General features: G+C 37.1%; 1 protein-coding gene across 7 annotated transcripts in view; it reads left to right on the forward strand.

Moving 5' to 3' along the window:
- The window catches only part of vit (vitrin), a 102,361-nt gene that overhangs the window by 19,511 nt on the left and 63,377 nt on the right, over positions 1-19,473 (forward strand). For all 7 annotated transcript variants that reach the window (XM_062058502.1, XM_062058505.1, XM_062058503.1 and 4 more), the window contains exons 2-3: positions 17,484-17,563; positions 18,670-18,735. In XM_062058502.1, coding sequence (XP_061914486.1) covers positions 17,533-17,563; positions 18,670-18,735 — 97 coding nt within the window. In that variant the 5' untranslated portion in view covers positions 17,484-17,532. The remainder of the gene's footprint in view (positions 1-17,483; positions 17,564-18,669; positions 18,736-19,473) is intronic.

The following is a 19,473-nucleotide window of genomic DNA, read 5'->3' on the forward strand; positions in this document are numbered from 1 at the left end:
TTGTTTTGAACTTTATTACACCTTGGAGCGCTTTTCCCCGTCCATTTTTTCCTGCTTTCGCTATCTGCGCCTAATGACTGAGCTACGTGACGCCATTTCTTGTGATGTCTCACAGAGCATTTCTGGTCGGGACGGGATTCGTTCCGAGGGATTCGAATAAAGAACCAACTCTTTTTCTTTACTATAGTGGTCTCGATAACGGGTACCGGTTCTCAAAAAGGGATTCGAGTCCGAGGACTCGGTTGTTTTCTTATCGAACAACCGGGAAAACCGGTTTTGAGTATCATCCCTAATGATGATATAGTATGAACTATGTTATACATTTCCATAGTTTAGTTAGCTGAGGTATATAATGTACAGTGTATTTTGTCAACAACTGTATGTGTGTAAGTATTTCTTGTGCTGAGCAATCATAAAACGGCTGCGAAGACGCACTGGCTGAGGCTCGCAGTAATCCCGCCTCCTGGTGGTAGAGAATGCACTCCCGCCGTAGAATGCACCCCCTGACGGGAGTGTTATATCAACTAAAGCCCACACTTAAACTTTCCACGTGCAAGATTGAATCTATTTAAAAAAGTTATTTAATAAGAAGCCAAAAAGTGCAAAAACAATAATGTTCGTGTTGGAGGAGTTGTGAATGACTGCTGGGCCACAACATTAGGTACACCTGCAGACTGCAGCACGGATTTCATATTTCATTCATTCACAACTCCTCCAACACGAACATTATTGTTTTTGCACTTTTTGGCTTCTTATTAAATAACTTTTTTAAATAGATTCAATCTTGCACGTGGAAAGTTTAAGTGTGGGCTTTAGTTGATATAACACTCCCGTCAAGGGGTGCATTCTACGGCGGGGGTGCATTAATCCAGCACAACAGCGGCGCATGGACTTCATTTAGAAGTAAAGGTAAGACCATAATAACGTTTTTTTTATTAAATGTGCTTTTTTGTGTGCTACAGTTTGTATGTGTAAAGTTAAAGTTAAGTTAAAGTACCAATGATTGTCACACACACACTAGGTGTAATGGAATTTGTCCTCTGCATTTGACCCATCCCTTGATCACCCCCTGGGAGGTGAGGGGAGCAATGGGCAGCAGCGGCGCCGCGCCCGGGAATAATTTTTGGTGATTTAACCCCCAATTCCAACCCTTGATGCTGAGTGCCAAGCAGGGAAGAATGCTGGTATGAGCTTTTAAACATAACCCGTTAACTGCTGCCAATCAAATGGTGAATAAGATACTCTTTAGGTTTTATATGTTTGTAAATCTGACTGTGATGAAGTCAGTGCCTCACCAACCATGAACCTCACCGCACGTCACTGATACATATATATACACTACCGTTCAAAAGTTTGGGGTCACATTGAAATGTCCTTATTTTTGAAGGAAAAGCACTGTACTTTTCAATGAAGATAACTTTAAACTAGTCTTAACTTTAAAGAAATACACTCTATACATTGCTAATGTGGTAAATGACTATTCTAGCTGCAAATGTCTGGTTTTTGGTGCAAAATCTACATAGGTGTATAGAGGCCCATTTCCAGCAACTATCACTTCAGTGTTCTAATGGTACAATGTGTTTGCTCATTGGCTCAGAAGGCTAATTGATGATTAGAAAACCCTTGTGCAATCATGTTCACACATCTGAAAACAGTTTAGCTCGTTACAGAAGCTACAAAACTGACCTTCCTTTGAGCAGATTGAGTTTCTGGAGCATCACATTTGTGGGGTCAATTAAACGCTCAAAATGGCTAGAAAAAGAGAACTTTCATCTGAAACTCGACAGTCTATTCTTGTTCTTAGAAATGAAGGCTATTCCACAAAATTGTTTGGGTGACGCCAAACTTTTGAACGGTAGTGTATATATATATATATATATGTATGTATACATATATATATATATATGTATGTATATATATATATATATATATATATATATATATATATATATATATATATATATATATATATATATATATATATATATATATATATATATATATATATATATATATATATATATAAATGAAATACTTGACTTGGTGAATTCTATCTGTAAATATACTCCTCCCCTGTTAACCACGCCCCCAACCACGTCCCCCGCCCCCCAACCACGCCCCCGCCCCACCCCACCTCCCGAAATTGGAGGTCTCAAGGTTGGCAAGTATGGTGTTAACATTGTCAAAGATGTCTTTTCATGTAGAAGATGAGTAATATATTTCCTAAGAAAAAACCAAACAACATTTAAAAAAAAAAACACCAACCGACACCAAAACGTATCAATTGAATTAATTTTAATCAGCCCTTGAGGCCATCCAGCACCTATACAATTACAAAAAAAAATTGCTAATTGGACGATATGTGTAATATTTTTTATTTCAGTCACTCCAAATATGTAGAAAGGTACACGTAGGACGGAGGATTCTATGTACATTGTGTGTTTTTGCAGCAAGCTCTCCTGTCTCACAGCCATGTGGAACTTTGTCAGTTTGCACATCCTTTTCAACTTCTCTAAATAAAATGCAATCAAGCTTACAAAACGGTGACTAGTGTTAATAAATCACATTGCGCGTGCTGTATAATGTATTTGCATTTTCTTCTCCCAGTATTGTGGCCGTTTTGATGATCAGCATATATTTTGCATATTAAAGAAGACAAAGAAGCAAAATGGATTGCACGCCTTGTTCTGCTCACTTAACAGACACAATCCACATTGCGTGTGCTATCAGGTTTAAATATGTTTTAGTACACGCAAACCTTTAGTAAAGAAGGCCTATAGTGTTTGTTTTATTATGTTGGTAGTTTGTATTTATTTTAGCACTTAGTAATACTGCTGCATGATGCTTAGTGTTTCACTAAAGCTGGATGTGCTTAACACTCAACTTCTAAAACTTGTAGCTTATCCTCCTTATAATCAGGCCATTTTGAATATTCCTGCAATCGGATGACGTCACTGGACCATATCATCAGATCGATAATACCGGAAATACACAACAATTGGAAAGAGGTGTGCTGTTTATAATTCACAATCCTTATGTAAGACAAGAACACATACGTTTGGCTTTATGTATGCATTCTAAATCGTAAATAAATAGCTAACAATTAAGTCAACAGATGGAGGGTCGTCTATTGCACCCATAAAACTGTCATGTCCGTTGATCATGTTTTGTTTAAGTTATGTTCCGTTTGGGTTTTGTACACTTAGTTCCTGCTTTTCACTCCCTTGTTTTGTCACCATAGCAACCATTAGTTTCACCTGTTTCACGTTTTGATTCACACACCTGTTTTCACTGATCATGTCACTGCTATTTAAACCTGTCTGTTTCTCTTGATCGTCCTGGTGACATCATCCATACTACCTCTGCTACCCATGATATTCCTGTTACTATAGTACATGCTTCATGCCATGCCACAGTAAGTGTTTTGTTTCGTGTTCATAGTTAATTGCCTTTGGGCGAGTCTTTTGGTTCCATTAGTCAAGTTTGTGCGCGCCTTTTGTTTGCTTCCTTTTTTTGTAGTTTGTTAGTGTTTAAATAAATATGTATTTACCTTCACGCCATGTCCAGTCCAGCTTTACTTGCATCTCGGGAAAACAAACACACCATAGTCCCTGCCTTGACAAAAACCTTCTAAAAACACCCAAAAACCGCCAACAATATCTATTTACATCGCAAACGTACTATTTTAGCGGCGCATTGACAGCAGTAAGCTTATGCTTGCTTACGCTGCTAATGTTGACACACTATAAGCCAGCGGCTGCTTCTGCTTCATCTCAAACTTGCTAAAAGTAAGTTCAAGATTATAATTCATGCATTTCTCACCTGGAAGTACACAAACATGGCTATGGACCGAGAGGCTCGTCGACTTTGACATTCCCCCCGAGATGGCGAAAGAGACACAAAAAGACGATAGTTGCGGCAACTTTTTTTTAACCTTTCATAAGTATTGTGATTCTTCGTCCAAACAAGATTATGTGAGCGTCTCGTCGGTTGGCATCCCTGTGAGAGTAGAAATTGCACAGTAGTGTACAGCTCCACTAATGGACATTGGAGTGTTACTTTCAAAGGCAAAATTAAAGTACTGCTAGAAACATAATTTTATATGGGACTTTATTGTATTATATATATAGTACATGTTCCAAAAAGAAAAAAGCATAAAACACAGTATATTTAAATATAGTAAATGTAAAAAAGGGAATAAATATTAAAAATAAGATCATTAAATGAAATCTAGTTTGGTTACGCCATCATGAGCGCAACACAAGGTTGTAAAAGTTTCAACTACAATTCTAAATAAGATGTCAAAAGCAAACTGAAATCAAATACACACAGCTTAAAGATTGATCAATACCTATTTAAATTTAGTAATACATAAGTATGATGATTTATCAAAATATAAAAGAAATATACCTGAACAGAAAGCTCATGATGGTTACACCAAAATGTTATGCTATTTCCAAGCATCTCCTTTTTATTATCGTTGGTCAAACTAATGCATATTATATATGCATGCCCTAGTAAAAGTCATATTTATTTTGATTGTTACATTTTGAAGTACATTTGTGCAGGTGGGTGCGAATGTACCCATTACCAGAGCTGTACACAGTAAGAAAGTTTGTTTTCTTATGGTTAATTTGTAAGTTTAGCATCAAGCAATGTTGCTGATGCAATAGTGTGACAATAAAGCTGCATTCGTTTAGCACTCGGCTTCTAAAACTCATTGCTCATCCTCTTTGTGTTTGTGATCAAAAATACTATAAAAGGTTATAGATCATAATTTTTTCTCAAAGTAATTGTTGGCTCTCACAAAGTTTGTTGGATAATCTTTCTGTTGATGAGGAAGGGATCTTTGGTTTCTCCCGTGACGTCACGAATGACGTGACAAGCTAGCTCATTATAATAATAATAATAATACATTTTATTTATAAGGCGTCTTTCTGGGCACTCATGGACACCGTACAAAATCACAACAATAAAATCAAATTGGATAAAAAACAACAACAACAACAAAGAGAAAAGAAAAGTTGATTACAATGAATAAGCAGTCAGGAATAAGGGGGTTTTGAGTCTTGATTTGAAGAGGGATATTGAATCTAAGTTGCGAAGGTCTGGTGGTAAAGAGTTCCAAAGATGTGGGGCAGAGCGGCTGAAAGCTCGAGCACCCATGGTGGACAGTTTAAATAAAGGGACAGTGAGATGGATGGATGAAGAGGATCTCAGGGAACGTGAGGGCGTGGCGACATGGATCAGGTCATAGAGATATGATGGAGAGAGGTTATGGATGGCTTTGAAAGTGAGGAGAATTATTTTAAAGTGGATGCGATGTTTGATGGGTAGCCAGTGGAGTTGCTGCAGAACAGGGGTGATGTGCTGGATTGAAGGGGTTCTGGTGATTATCTCTCAAAATGGCTCGGAAATCTCAGCTAGATTTATACTATTTTGATCCTATCTATTTACTATTTAAACTTTGGAAGTGTAAATGGCCAAAATACGTAAATATTACATGTTATTATGAATGTGCCTATTACTACATTACATATATCCTTTTAGCGTGCATATAAAATGTTGATGGATGTTTTTAGAGCGCTTGTTAGCCGACTTTTGCTAGCGTTTACATTGGAACCTCGATTTACGAACTTAATTAGTTCTTGAATAGGGTTCTTAAATGGGCAAGTTCGCATAGTGAAGAAAATGTGTCCTTTAGAAACAATTAATGGGTTCCAGCCTTAACAAAAGTCCATATTTTAGAAAAGTTTTGTACACTCTGAACACAATATAAGTTGTTGAATGAATTGAATGAATGTATTTATTTATTTATTTCGGCAGACAAACATATATAGCAACACTTCATCACTCTTTGTAGTTTGACAGACATGCAACGACACCCACCGAAAAGGGATACGGGAAAAAAGCAAGAATGCTTATCCATGTCCCGCCCCTAATTTACAATCAACTTTTATGTTGGTACTGTATAAGTTGTTATACAGTACTATAAATTTAATCAAACATAACAAGGGTGATGGATCAACTTTCTCTTTATTAACAAGCTAAAACAAAAAGCTGCTGTCCTCTGTATGCACACACAGAGAAGTCACTATGGTGCCCTCACAAACAGTCAGAAATCACAACAATCCTTAAATTTAACAACCATGTTAATACCATTTTAAAATATAAAAAAAAAAAAGTAAAATCCACTTACTATACATACATTAACATCTGCAAAAGAAGCATTGGAAAGAAAGGAGCCCAGACAGGGAGGGAGAACGAGAGGCAGGGGGAGTGGCTGTGTGTGTGTGTATTGTTCCTTAAAGGACACGCTGCTGAGCGAGAGTATCTGTTCTCTCCACTGTGAAATAAGTCTGTTTTGCCATATTTTGCCTGAAAAGTCAGGTCTCATCACAATTAAAACTTGCTGTGGTACGAAGCCTGCTTCATCGATTCTTCCATACTTGTACACTTCACAAATAGTCTTTTATTAAAAAAATGTTTTCATAGTGATTCCCTCCCTCTTTCCACACTGGTCTCATATTGACTTAGCAAATTGGACAAAATTTGTCAAAAAGGGAAAAAACACACAAGAGGCAAACACGCTGAGAAGTGACTAGTAGAGTCCTGGGCAACAAGTGATGCGCCTTGCTTTTTGTCTGCAGGCGTGACACAAAATGAATGACTGAATGAAGCGTTCGTACACGGAGATATAGTTCGCACACGGACGTATATTTGGCCTGATCTAAAACTTCGTAATTTGAAAAGTTTGATAATAGAGGGGTATTTACAAGTTAGACTGTATAAAAAAAATATAAAACATATGTGTGCTTGTTTCATATAAGGATTGTGAATGATAGGCAACGTGCCAAAAAAGTGTGGTTCCCCTTTAAGGTAGTATATCATGTTTGAAAGTGTCAAGGTGTTGAGTTCAGAATAGGTGCTTGTCACTTTAGGATGTGGCTCTAATTGCTGCACAGGTGCCAGAGGGGATTAGGTGCCATTTTGAGCAAGGTCGTATAAATAATTGTGTGATAAAGTTAAAGAAATATTTTTATCTAATTTCTGTCAGAATTAATCATGGAAATTGTAGAATTCTACACTTCTTGAATCATGAACAGACTTTTGTCATGTTAGATTTTTTTTTCATCAGAAAACCCCTACAGTTTCAATGAGGTTATAATCCTAGACAAGAAAAAAAACATATTTTAATTTATTATATTGATAAAACAAAATGATATTACTGTAATAACTTCAGTAGTGGTAGTAGCAGTTGTAGTAAATGATGTGGAAATAAGGATGACAAATGGCCTGACTCCTGTGTTGACTTTTAGACGAGTGAGGTTGAGAGGGTTTTAATCAGTTTTTATGTGAAGGTAGATTCCCTCAGTTGATCTTTTGAAGGCTTATTAATAGGCTTATCATCCCATTAATATAACATAATATTATTTTATTCACTGAGGACAAGCGGTAGAAAATGGGTGGATGGATGGATGGATGGATGGATGAATGGATGGAAATATATATATATATATATATATATATATATATATATATATATATATATATATATATATATATATATATATATATATATATATATATATATATATATATATATATATATATATATATACAGAATATACATATATATATATATGTATATATATACATATATTTATATACAGTATATATATATATATATATATATATATATATATATATATATATATATATATATATATATATATATATATATATATATATATATATATATATATATATATATATATATATATGTATATATATATATATATATATATATATATATATAGCGACTTGTCCAGGGTGTACCCCGCCTTCCGCCCGAAGCAGCTGAGATGGGCTCCATTGATTGGCAGCAGTTAACGGGTTATGTTTAAAAGCTCATACAAGCATTCTTCCCTGCTTGGCACTCAGCATCAAGGGTTGGAATAGGGGGTTAAATCACTAAAAATTATTCCCAGGCACGGCGCCGCTGCTGCCCACTGCTCCCCTCCCCTCACCTCCCAGGGGGTGATCAATCAACAATCAGCCTTTTCATATAAAGCCATAAAGGAATGGAACGACCTCACAACAAACTTGAAAAGTCTAACATACGACTCTTCATTCACAATTGAAGTTAAAAAGTGGCTTTGGAGCAATCAAAGCTGCTCACACGGTCACTAAGGTGGGCATTATGTTTGACACATCAACCTAAAGTGTATTATATTTATCCATGAGAGCATTTTTATTGTAAATTGTGAGGTGTGTGTGTTAAAATCATGGTTGTTTTTACAAATGATGACAGATATGAACAAAAGCATGTATTGTCTTCGTGTGATGATGTAAATGAGGTGTGGTTGTATTGTATATTAAGTATGTGTACATGAAAGGGCATTTTATGACTTTTCTTAATTTAAAAACATGCTATAGTATGTTTTGGCACATATATATATAACACATAATCCTAGGGTTAGGTCAGGCTGATTAGAAAAATAAGTATTATTCAAATATACGGCATAAGAAGGGACTCACAAATAACTGACAAAAAATAAATGTACTTACAATTATGTTGTGCTAAAATAAATCAACTAAATTAATAATTAATATGTTTAACTAAACTGTCAATAAAATTAAAGTGCAAATGAAAATACAGCTTCACAACTTTAGTCAAAATTTTTGCGGTTAAGAAACTTCTGTATGACTTTACAAACCACAGCTGACAATGGGCCCTGGCCCTATGGTTAAGAAACACTGTTTTAGAGCATGGGACATTGAAGACAAAGAAGAAGTAAAGGAATTGTTCAATAGGGAAAGTGTGACTGTTAGAAGCTTGGAGATACTTAAGAGTATAAATGATTAAGTATTGTGATGTCACTTCCTGTGCGCAGACAGTGAAAACTATTGTTTGACTGTTTTGGCACCTCTCCAGACACATCTTGACCATAACTACAGACGTTTTAGCTTACACCACTAGCTTGAATACCATCTGATGTGAAGCACTAACTCACCGGAAACAAAAAAATTTGATTGCTGATAATCGCTAGAAAGATGTTGTCTACCAGTGTTGTGTTGGAATAAGTGCAGAGGAGTATTCCGTGGAAGAGACCTAGTAAGCAGGTATTCTTAGGGCATTCAATCAGTCGCAACAGGACTGTTCAGTTTGTCCTAGAACAGGGGTTCTTAATCTTTTTGACTTTGTGGCTCACTCAAATATTAACACTGAAATAGAGATCTTTCTCTTAAATTGTAATCGTATCAATGTATTTAAATTACTTACAGTTTACTATCTTGTCAAATAATAGGAAATTATGTGTTGATCACAAATAATATTTATTTAGTACACACCTCAAACCTTACACTAAGGTCAGGCTGATTAGTAAAATAAGTACCAACCAAATGTACTGCATAAGAAAGGACTCACAAAATAACTGACAAAAAATTAATTTACATACACTAATGTTGTGCTGAAATAAAGTAAATTAAAAAACATGTGTCTTAACTAAACTGTCAACAAAATGCAAGTACAAAGGAAAATACAGCTTCACCACTTTGGCCATGAGTTTTACGCTTAAGAAACTTCACTATTAGGTTAGCTCAAGACTTCTTCTGTTTGTTTGATATTGTCATTACTGCCACAAGTGGTGAAAAAGTGTAGTAGAATTGAGTACCGCTGCAAACAGATATTTTTTTTGGCGGTCCTCTACGCACTATAGCTAAAAAACACTGTCTTAGAAGACGTTTGCCTCTCATCCAAGTAGGCTTCATCAGCTCATGCTCATAGAAGATTGGTCAGATCTAGTCTAGACACTGGTGCCAAAACCCCAACTATTTATACTCCAACCTGGCAGGTTTCGAGAGATAATGGTGGTGTTGAATGACATGAGGAAGGAGAACTGAAAAGTCTTCAAGGAGATTAACGCCATGAGCAAAGAGAGCACTGTAAATAGCAAGGAGCTAAACAAGAAAACAGATAGTATGACAACACAAGTATGAGAACTCGGAAGTTTGCAAGAATATTAGCGGCATGAGGGAGAAGAGCTCTGTAAATAGATGACATTAAATAACTAAATAATTGAAAAATGATAATGCAGTGCTTTGTAAACAAATTGTTGGGCTGTAAGGAATTGTGGATGCTTTAAAGAAGCAAAATTATGTGTAAAATGGATTAATTGGAGTCGTTGACGCTTCAACAGAGGAACAGGAGGCCAGCTTTTGGCAGTCTAATGGGGATGACGTAAATATTAAGCAACACATTTCAACTATACTGTATGATACCATACAGTATCACTATTCAGTAAAAGTGTGATTCTTTGGGAATTAGGGGCTACAATGCGATTATAAATCGATTATTTATGCATCTTTTATTGTTTTATTGTATATGGTTAATATATTGTATTTTACTATTATATATTCAAAATGTATTATAATTAATTTTGAACAATATGCATAAATGGCTCCTCCTTTGGCTTCTGCGTCATCCACTGTGTGGATATTATTGTCTTTCCTGATTTATTAATCTCCTTTCAGTCGTACCTTGCTACATAACGCTTCAAATGCTGTGGCTTCACTACATCGCAGATTTGAAAAAATCTGCGATGTAGTTAAAAGTTATTTAAAGCCAATTCTACATGTTTGGGGCCTAAATTAAGAGTTGCAACTTTTATTTATGTATTATATGTATTACAGTGTAGTATTTTCTGTTGGTGAGTTGTGGCAATCAAAGATATATTCACCAATATATTTGGGTTAAGGGTTGGGCTGGGCGATATGGCCTTTTATTAATATCTCGATATTTTTAGGCCATGTCACGATACACGATATATATCTCGATATTTTGCCTTAGCCTTGAATGAACACTTGATGCATATAATCACACCAGCATGATGATTCTATGTGTCTACATTAAAACATTCTTGTTCATACTGCATTAATATACGCTAATTTTAAACTTTCATGCCGAGAGGGAAATCACAACTAAGTCAATTGACCAAAACTGTATTTATTACACAGTTATTAAGCAGTGGCACAACCATTCATGTCATTTCAAAACAGAAAGTGCAAGATTGTCAGAGACATTTTAAAACAAGCTATGAGTGCACTTTTGTGCATGATGTCACTAAGGTGATATATCAAAACAACACTAAATTAAAGTGCACTTTTTGTACAGAACACCACTACAATATTTTAAAACAAATAAAGTGCACTTTTGTGCATGATGTCACACAAGATATTTCAAAAACTGTAAAATTAAAATTAGCTGCATAATAGGAAATCAAATAGTGTATGTCCTTCGCTATGTGGTAGGTTACTGCGGACGTTATCTCCTTCTGTTGTTGACTATTTTTTTCATACAGAGATGTTGACATGCGGAGTTTCAAGCACTCCTTATTCTCTAGCGTGGACTTTTCAAATGATGCTAAAAATTAGTAGTGCTGCTACTTTTTGTACTAACACTTTAGCCGCATACTTGACATATTACGGGAGCAGGTGAGCGTCCCTACCACTAACCAGAGGCAGGTGAACATAATCAGCACCCATGGCAACGAGGAACACAAACAGGGGTGCTGAACAGAAACAAGGGAATTCTAAATGTAAACAAAAACATGATCTGGGCTACGGATTATCACAGAGGAATGACAATGCAAGATACACATTGCTAACAACTAAGCTAATGTTCGTAGCCCGAAGTGTCAAGTTGACCAAGTTTTTGCAAAACAACACACACCGAGGTTTCAGCGCATGGAAACCCAGTTCTAACATAGAGGAAGAATGTGACAAAGTATTTCCATGTTGTGGCCGCTTTGTAGTGGCCGAGCAACAGCCGTAAAGCAATGACGCTTGAAGGATCCTTTGGGGTACCGGTGAGTACCGTAATCTACAGTAGAACACACTCAAGTGTTCTACTAATACAATAAACTGTTCTATAATGTAAATGTAAAGGTGAATATGTGAGTGTTATTTAATGTTTAGTAGGCTTTAAAAACTTATTTAGAAGGTTGTGAACCGTTTTTCTTGCTCTATTTGTAATAAGAATTGATTTACTACTAATACTCTTATTTTGCAGAAATTAGTTTATCGCGGTCATGTCCGGTACCAATTATCCGCGATAAACAAGAGAGAGAAATTTTCGAATTCCTCTCAATCCATGACCGAGATGTAATAATGGCGTAATACGTTTTAAAATGAACCAACGGTGTGACTGTGGTCCTGGAATGGTCACATGTTCCTGCTGCGTCACATTGAACCTGTGTGTGATGAGAAGCTGCCCTCGTGCGAGGTAAAGCATTCCAGCCTTAACAGGGCGTGCTCAGTCAACACCTCTGCAGTAAGGAGGCACAGTCAGGCTCATACAGAGAGTTCATCCAGGAGTATGTTGGTGACAAGCAGAAGAAATTAGGCTGTTTATAACTCCCTATCAACACTTTAACTACCCTCCTCTCTGGAATGACATCACTTTTGCTCTTGTTTACATGACACCACAGAAAAATAAATGTGTGCTAAAGCAGGCATTACCTTCAAGTGGTTCGTGTCAAACAAAAGAGGGCATCTGTTTTAAAGGCAGCTAATCAATCAAATCTATCTTTGTTGAAGCATAGTCTCTAATTGTGACTCATTTGTAGTCCTTACAAACAAGCCAGATAATCTTTGTTGTTTGTCAATGCACTCAAGTGGGACACTTGTTTAAGAATTAATCTTTGTTTTTGGTTATAACCTTACCTAAATGTAACGTTAGGTTAATAGAACGTTGTTCTCCAGAGTGTCATTGTTGGTTATTTCCAGTCTTATTTCAAGCCATTCTAAACATTCAGAGGCAGTTGTTGCAAGTCTTCCAATCTTCCAATCAAGGCAAATATACCAAACTTAAAGGCCTACTGAAATGAATTTTTTTTATTTAAACGGGGATAGCAGATCCATTCTATGTGTCATACTTGATCATTTCGCGATATTGCCATATTTTTGCTGAAAGGATTTAGTAGAGAACATCGACGATAAAGTTGCAACTTTTGGTCGCTGATAAAAAAAGCCTTGCCTGTACCGGTAGCTTGACGTCACAGGTTGAAGGGCTCCTCACATTTCCCCATTGTTTTCAACGCAGCTAGAGCGATTCGGACCGAGAAAGCGACGATTACCCCATTAATTTGAGCGAGGATGAAAGATTTGTGGATGAGGAACGTTAGAGTGAAGGACTAGAATGCAGTGCAAGACATATCTTTTTTCGCTCTGACCGTAACTTAGGTACAAGCTGGCTCATTGGATTCCACACTCTCTCCTTTTCTATTGTGGATCACGGATTTGTATTTTAAACCACCTCGGATATTATATCCTCTTGAAAATGAGAGTCGAGAACGCGAAATGGACATTCACAGTGACTTTTATCTCCACGACAATACATCGGCGAAACACTTTAGCTACGGAGCTAACGTGATAGCATCGTGCTTAACTGCATATAGAAACAAAAGAAATAAACCCCTGACTGGAAGGATAGATAGAAAATCAACTATACTATTAAACCATGGACCTGTAACTACACGGTTAATGCTTTCCAGCCTGGCGAAGGTTAACAATGCTGTTGCTAACGACGCCATTGAAGCTAACTTAGCAACCGGACCTCACAGAGCTATGGTAAAAACATTAGCTATCCACCTACGCCAGCCAGCCCTCATCTGCTCATCAACACCCATGCTCACCTGCGTTCCAGCGATCGACGGTGCGACGAAGGACTTCACCCGATCACAGATGCGGTCGGTGGCCCAGAGACGGAGGAAGTTAAGGTGAGTTCGGCGGCTAGCGCGTCTGCTATCCATCTCTCAGTCCTCCTGGTTGTGTTGCTGTAGTCCGCCGCTAATACACCGATCCCACATACAACTTTCTTCTTTGCAGTCTTCATTGTTCATTAAACAAATTGCAAAAGATTCACCAACACAGATGTCCAGAATACTGTGGAATTTTGAGATGAAAACAAGAGTTTTTTGTATAGGATTGAATGTGTCCGCATACTTCCCGTTTCAACGATTGACGTCACGCGCATACGTCATCATACATAGACGTTTTCAACCGGAAGTTTAGCGGGAAATTTAAAATTGCACTTTATAAGTTAACCCGGCCGTATTGGCATGTGTTGCAATGTTAAGATTTCATCATTGATATATAAACTATCAGACTGCGTGGTCGGTAGTAGTGGGTTTGAGTAGGCCTTTAAGCACAGATCAAAGTATTCACACCAGCCAAATGCACTGGATTGTAGGTGGACTAGAACATTTCCAAAGGTCTTTAAACTGACATCGTTAAGTCACTTCTAAAGAAGAGTAATCTTGTTGTCACAGTGCTAAACAAACATCGGCCCATACCAAACCTGCCATTTTTGGGCAAAGTCCTTGAAAAAGTTGTATACCAACAGCTTTGTGACTTTCTCCTGTATAACCATGTGTTTGATACTTTCCAATCAGGCCTTAGGCCCCACCACAGCACTAAAACAGCTCTAGTCAAGGTGATAAATGATATGCATTTGTGAACAAAGACTCCGGCAAAATATCAGTCTGCTTTGCAAAGTTCTCCTTGACCTGGGCGTTGCATTTGACACAGTTAACCATACTATCTTATTACAGAGGTTAGAAAACTAGGTGAGAATATTTGTTCAATCTCTATCTTGATCACATGACGTACTTAGTCGAAATTGGTAACTGTGTCTCTGACCAAAAGACCTGTGGGGTTCCTCAGGGGTCAATTCTGGGACACGATTGTTCAACTTGCACAGGCGGCCACAAGGTCAGCTGATATGCAGCAATAGTGTGTCCTCGCACAACAATCAGAGAGACATTATCATCTTCCCCCATTAAGAAAAGACATACCCCAGTTTAAACTTATATAAACACTACGCTGTGTTGCTGCAACTAAGATATTTCCAAGCTGTGCTCTCTTAGACCAGAGTGATCGTTCTATTGTCACGGAGGCCAGCCAGTGTGGCTGGGCCTTGTGTATGTTAGTAAACCTCACTCCCCAACGACTTCAACAGTGCGCTGGCCGGAGAGCTAGCTAGCCTACCGTATTTTTCAGACTATAAGGCGCACTTAAAATCCTTTCATTTTCTCAAAACTCAACAGTGCGCCTTAGAACCCGGTGCGCCTAATGTACAGAATCATTTTGGTTGTGCTTACCGACCTCAAAGCTATTTTATTTGGTACATGGTGAAATTATAAGTGTGACCAGTAGATGGCAGTCACACATAAGAAATACAGTACGTGTAGAATGCAATATGATGGCTGTCACACATAAGAGATACATGTAGACTGCAATATGACTCAAGTAAACAACACCAAAATGTTACATGTTCCATTGAAAATATAGAACATTACACACTGCGCTCAAAAATCTATCAAAATGTTTTAGTACGACTTTGGTAGCTATGAAGCCGCACCACTTTAAGGATTGTACTGTGCTATTATTATGGTGTGTGTATAAGGTAAGACATATTATCCGGCGTTTTGTTTCGCAATATTATGGAAAAGCAACTTTTCTTACCTTCTGGTACCTGCTGATCTGTATTTGGGATCAGCATAAGTCCTGAAAATTTGCGCGCTTCCGCCATTGTAGTCCATACCGACACCGTAGTCGATAAAGTTCTTATTTTTCTCTATCTTCTTGTTATGGGACATTTATCCTACGCTGTTGCCATTTCTAATTCAAAGTAGTGTAAAGTTCTTACTTATACACTACCGTTCAAAAGTTTGGGGTCACCCAAACAATTTTGTGGAATAACCTTCATTTCTAAGAACAAGAATAGACTGTCGAGTTTCAGATGAAAGTTCTCTTTTTCTGGCCATTTTGAGCGTTTAATTGACCCCACAAATGTGATGCTCCAGAAACTCAATCTGCTCAAAGGAAAGTCAGTTTTGTAGCTTTTGTAACGAGCTAAACTGTTTTCAGATGTGTGAACATGATTGCACAAGGGTTTTCTAATCATCAATTATCCTTCTGAGCCAATGAGCAAACACATTGTACCATTAGAACACTGGAGTGATAGTTGCTGGTAATGGGCCTCTATACACCTATGTAGATATTACACCAAAAACCAGACATTTGCAGCTAGAATAGTCATTTACACATTAGCAATGTATAGAGTGTATTTCTTTAAAGTTAAGACTAGTTTAAAGTTATCTTCATTGAAAAGTACAGTGCTTTTCCTTCAAAAATAAGGACATTTCAATGTGACCCCAAACTTTTGAACGGTAGTGTATCTGTCAGTAAACTCGCCATGAAAGCGCTAAAACATACCTGAATTCCTGAGCTTACATTATTCACCCAAGGAACTTTAGTTATTAGAGAGTTCCGGTCGGACGGTTTTTCACGGGACACATTTCCGGCGTTGTTATTGCACTAGTGAGCCACGGATGAGGAGATGCTGCTCCGTTATTGATTTAAGTAAAGTCTGAATGTCATTAAAACAGTTAGCTCCATCTATTGACACTTCTTCCACTCCAGTCCTTGCACGCAACACCGCTACAACAAAGATGACGGAGAAAAGACGCTGCCGAAGATGAGCCACGTAAATAAGACCGCCCACAAAACGGCGCATCCTGAAGCAACTGTCAGAAAGAACGATCTGTAAAACATAATCTATGCAACATTTTGACCAAAGAACCACCATTACATGATATATAGACCACAAGGAAGTGTTTTCAATTCGAAAAAAAATAAATATATATGACTCCTTTAATGCGCCCTATAACCCGGTGCGCCTTTTGTATGAAAATAGACCTGACTAGACCCACTCATCTGCAGTGCACCTTATAATCGGGTGCGCCCTATGGTCCGGAAAATATGGTAAGTCTGTCATGCTGACGACCAGAGTACGTGTCCCCATAAGGAATAGGATAAAAGCAGGTGACCGAACCAGCTGGGTTGCATAATAGTCAGAAGAATACGAGACGGCAGTGTTTTTGCGGTGCGTCACAGGACGGTTGAACAGAGTAGGATGCCACAACGTCCGGCAGAAATAATAAATAATAATACTAGATTTTATTTGTTTCGTACTTTTCATTGAAATAAATCTTAAAGTGCTACAGTACAAACCAATATTCAAAACAATAAACACTTAGCCATTGAAACAGATAAAATGCCAAGACTAAAACACTATCAGTGAAGCATAAGAAACACAAAACATGCAAAATAGTGGGTTTTCTAACTTGGTTAAAAATATTTCAGTGGTTATAAATACTTTTTTTGCACATTCAACAATACCGCAACAATGATAAGTTTGACAGTGATAATTTTGGACACGATAACCGTGATATGACATGTTCATATCTTTACATCCCTTGTGTAAGACTTTTTGAGGAGTCGGTCCAATATTTATCTGAAAACATCTGTGTGCATGGTGGGACATGTTTTCTCTTTCACCAACACTTTGTACTGTATATACAAACATGGGTCTACATTATTGCAACAAATTTCAGTTTTTTGCTCTCTTTCAACAGGAGCATTCCAAGGATAGTTGGCCCACTGAACCAACACACCACCATTACGATGAGGACGTCAGTGACTACCGTCTGCCTTAGTGAGAAACATGTTTTTTATGGCAGCTTTGTAATGCAGCTATACAGAATGTAACAATACATGGATGTCCTTGCAAATGAATCAACAGGTCCAACCACTTCTACAGATTTAGACTTTTACCCAATATGGGAAAGGGAGTAGACTTACTAACACTCTCTAACTAATGCCAAAACACACACAATTCCCTACACAGGCATTTTATTGTTGCAGTTGAGTTGATACTACAAAGTCTCTCAGGCTGCATAATGCCTCGGTTCAACTCAATTTCTTCTTTTTGAACTGAAGAAATGTTGCGTGTGTTCAGGTCCGCACAAAAGCCGCACGTGTTTTGATTAGATTCAACGATACACGATACTTTAGGGTATTTCTCTCAATGCCAAAATAACCGTCGTCATGGGCAAGTTCATCTGACTGCAGGTTTTGATAAAGTTTCTGAGCTGTCATGACCTTTGACACAATAACAGTACACTTTCAGAAAGAACACAGTAAAACAATAGTTTTAATTATTGCAAACAAATGGCAAAGTATGTAAGTGAGGGCAACATGAAGGAAAAGAAAGGTACAACTTTGTGTACTTTTTACATTAAAATTATGTATTTTGAGTTTGTTTGTTAAGTTTAATGAGCAGACGACAACGTTGTAAAAACGATTTCCATTCCACCAAGTCATTGCACCTGAAACACTGTCATCTTTTTAATACTCAGCGTAGATTTTGGTGGATAATTTGAGTTAGGAATAATGTGTTTGTGTTGACACATTAGATGTACACAATAGGTTTATTATTACTATTCAATAATATTAAAGGTGAAGGTTTTTTTTTTGCAGACAGGCTTACCAGGTAACATTCAAAAAGTGTGAAAACATTTTTAAATCATGGGTGGGCGAGGGTGCTCCAAATACAATTCTGCTTATGACCCCAATTTAACCTGGTAGGCCCCTGAATGCAACTCCTGAATCGGTCTCAAAAGAGTGCATTTGTAGTTTATGTTGTGCACTGCATGTCTGTGTTGCACCTGCCATCTTCAAGTGTATCATTCACCTCACTGCCTCTGCAGTATGTGGAGTAAACACAAAAAGACACTGTTGTCATGTTGTCTACACACACAGTGCTCCTGCTGTCTTGCGCTTGTCAGGCCAAGCCCAACGGACCGAAGAGCAAGAAACCCAAGCAAGGTACCCGTCATCTGCACACAAAGCTGTCATTTCTGTGTTAGTGTTCGTGTGGCTGTATCCGCCTTCCCGCTCCATGGCTGCCATTCCTCTCTTCACCTGGAGCTACACTCTTTGACAAACGGCTCAATGTATAAATCACTTCATGGAGTAAAAGCTTCCACTGATTTATTTCTCAGCTGGGAATTTGTCAGAGGTTTCCCATAAAGTTACCGGTATTACTGTTATTTTCTATACAGTATTAACTGTAAATGGGACACTCAAAATATGGGGTAAATCTAACTTTTCTTGCTGAAATATTTAGATTATGTACTGTAGCTCACTTTTTTCACATTTAACTCACTTGTTTCACATTTAGTTCATTTTCTACACATTTGAGGTAAACATTAAATGGTGAATATAAATGTTAAACATACATTTGAAATCTAAATTTAATAAATGTCAAATAACACTGTTAAATGTGAAATCTAAATGTAAATCTATATATATTAAATGATAAATATACATTTTAAATCTCAATCTAATTGTGAATAAAGTAATCTAACGTGAAGATACATTTTAAATCGGAATATAAATGTTAAGTATTAAATATAAATGTTGAATTTAAATATATGTTTTATGTTTTAAATACAAATGTTAAATCTTAATATTATGTTGAATGTTAATTTAAATGGTAAATCTAAATATGAATGTTAAATATACATTTTAAATTTAAAAACAAATATTGAATCTAATGGTAAA

Source organism: Entelurus aequoreus, linkage group LG09 (genome assembly GCF_033978785.1).
Source record: "Entelurus aequoreus isolate RoL-2023_Sb linkage group LG09, RoL_Eaeq_v1.1, whole genome shotgun sequence".
In the NCBI taxonomy this organism is placed as follows: domain Eukaryota; kingdom Metazoa; phylum Chordata; class Actinopteri; order Syngnathiformes; family Syngnathidae; genus Entelurus; species Entelurus aequoreus.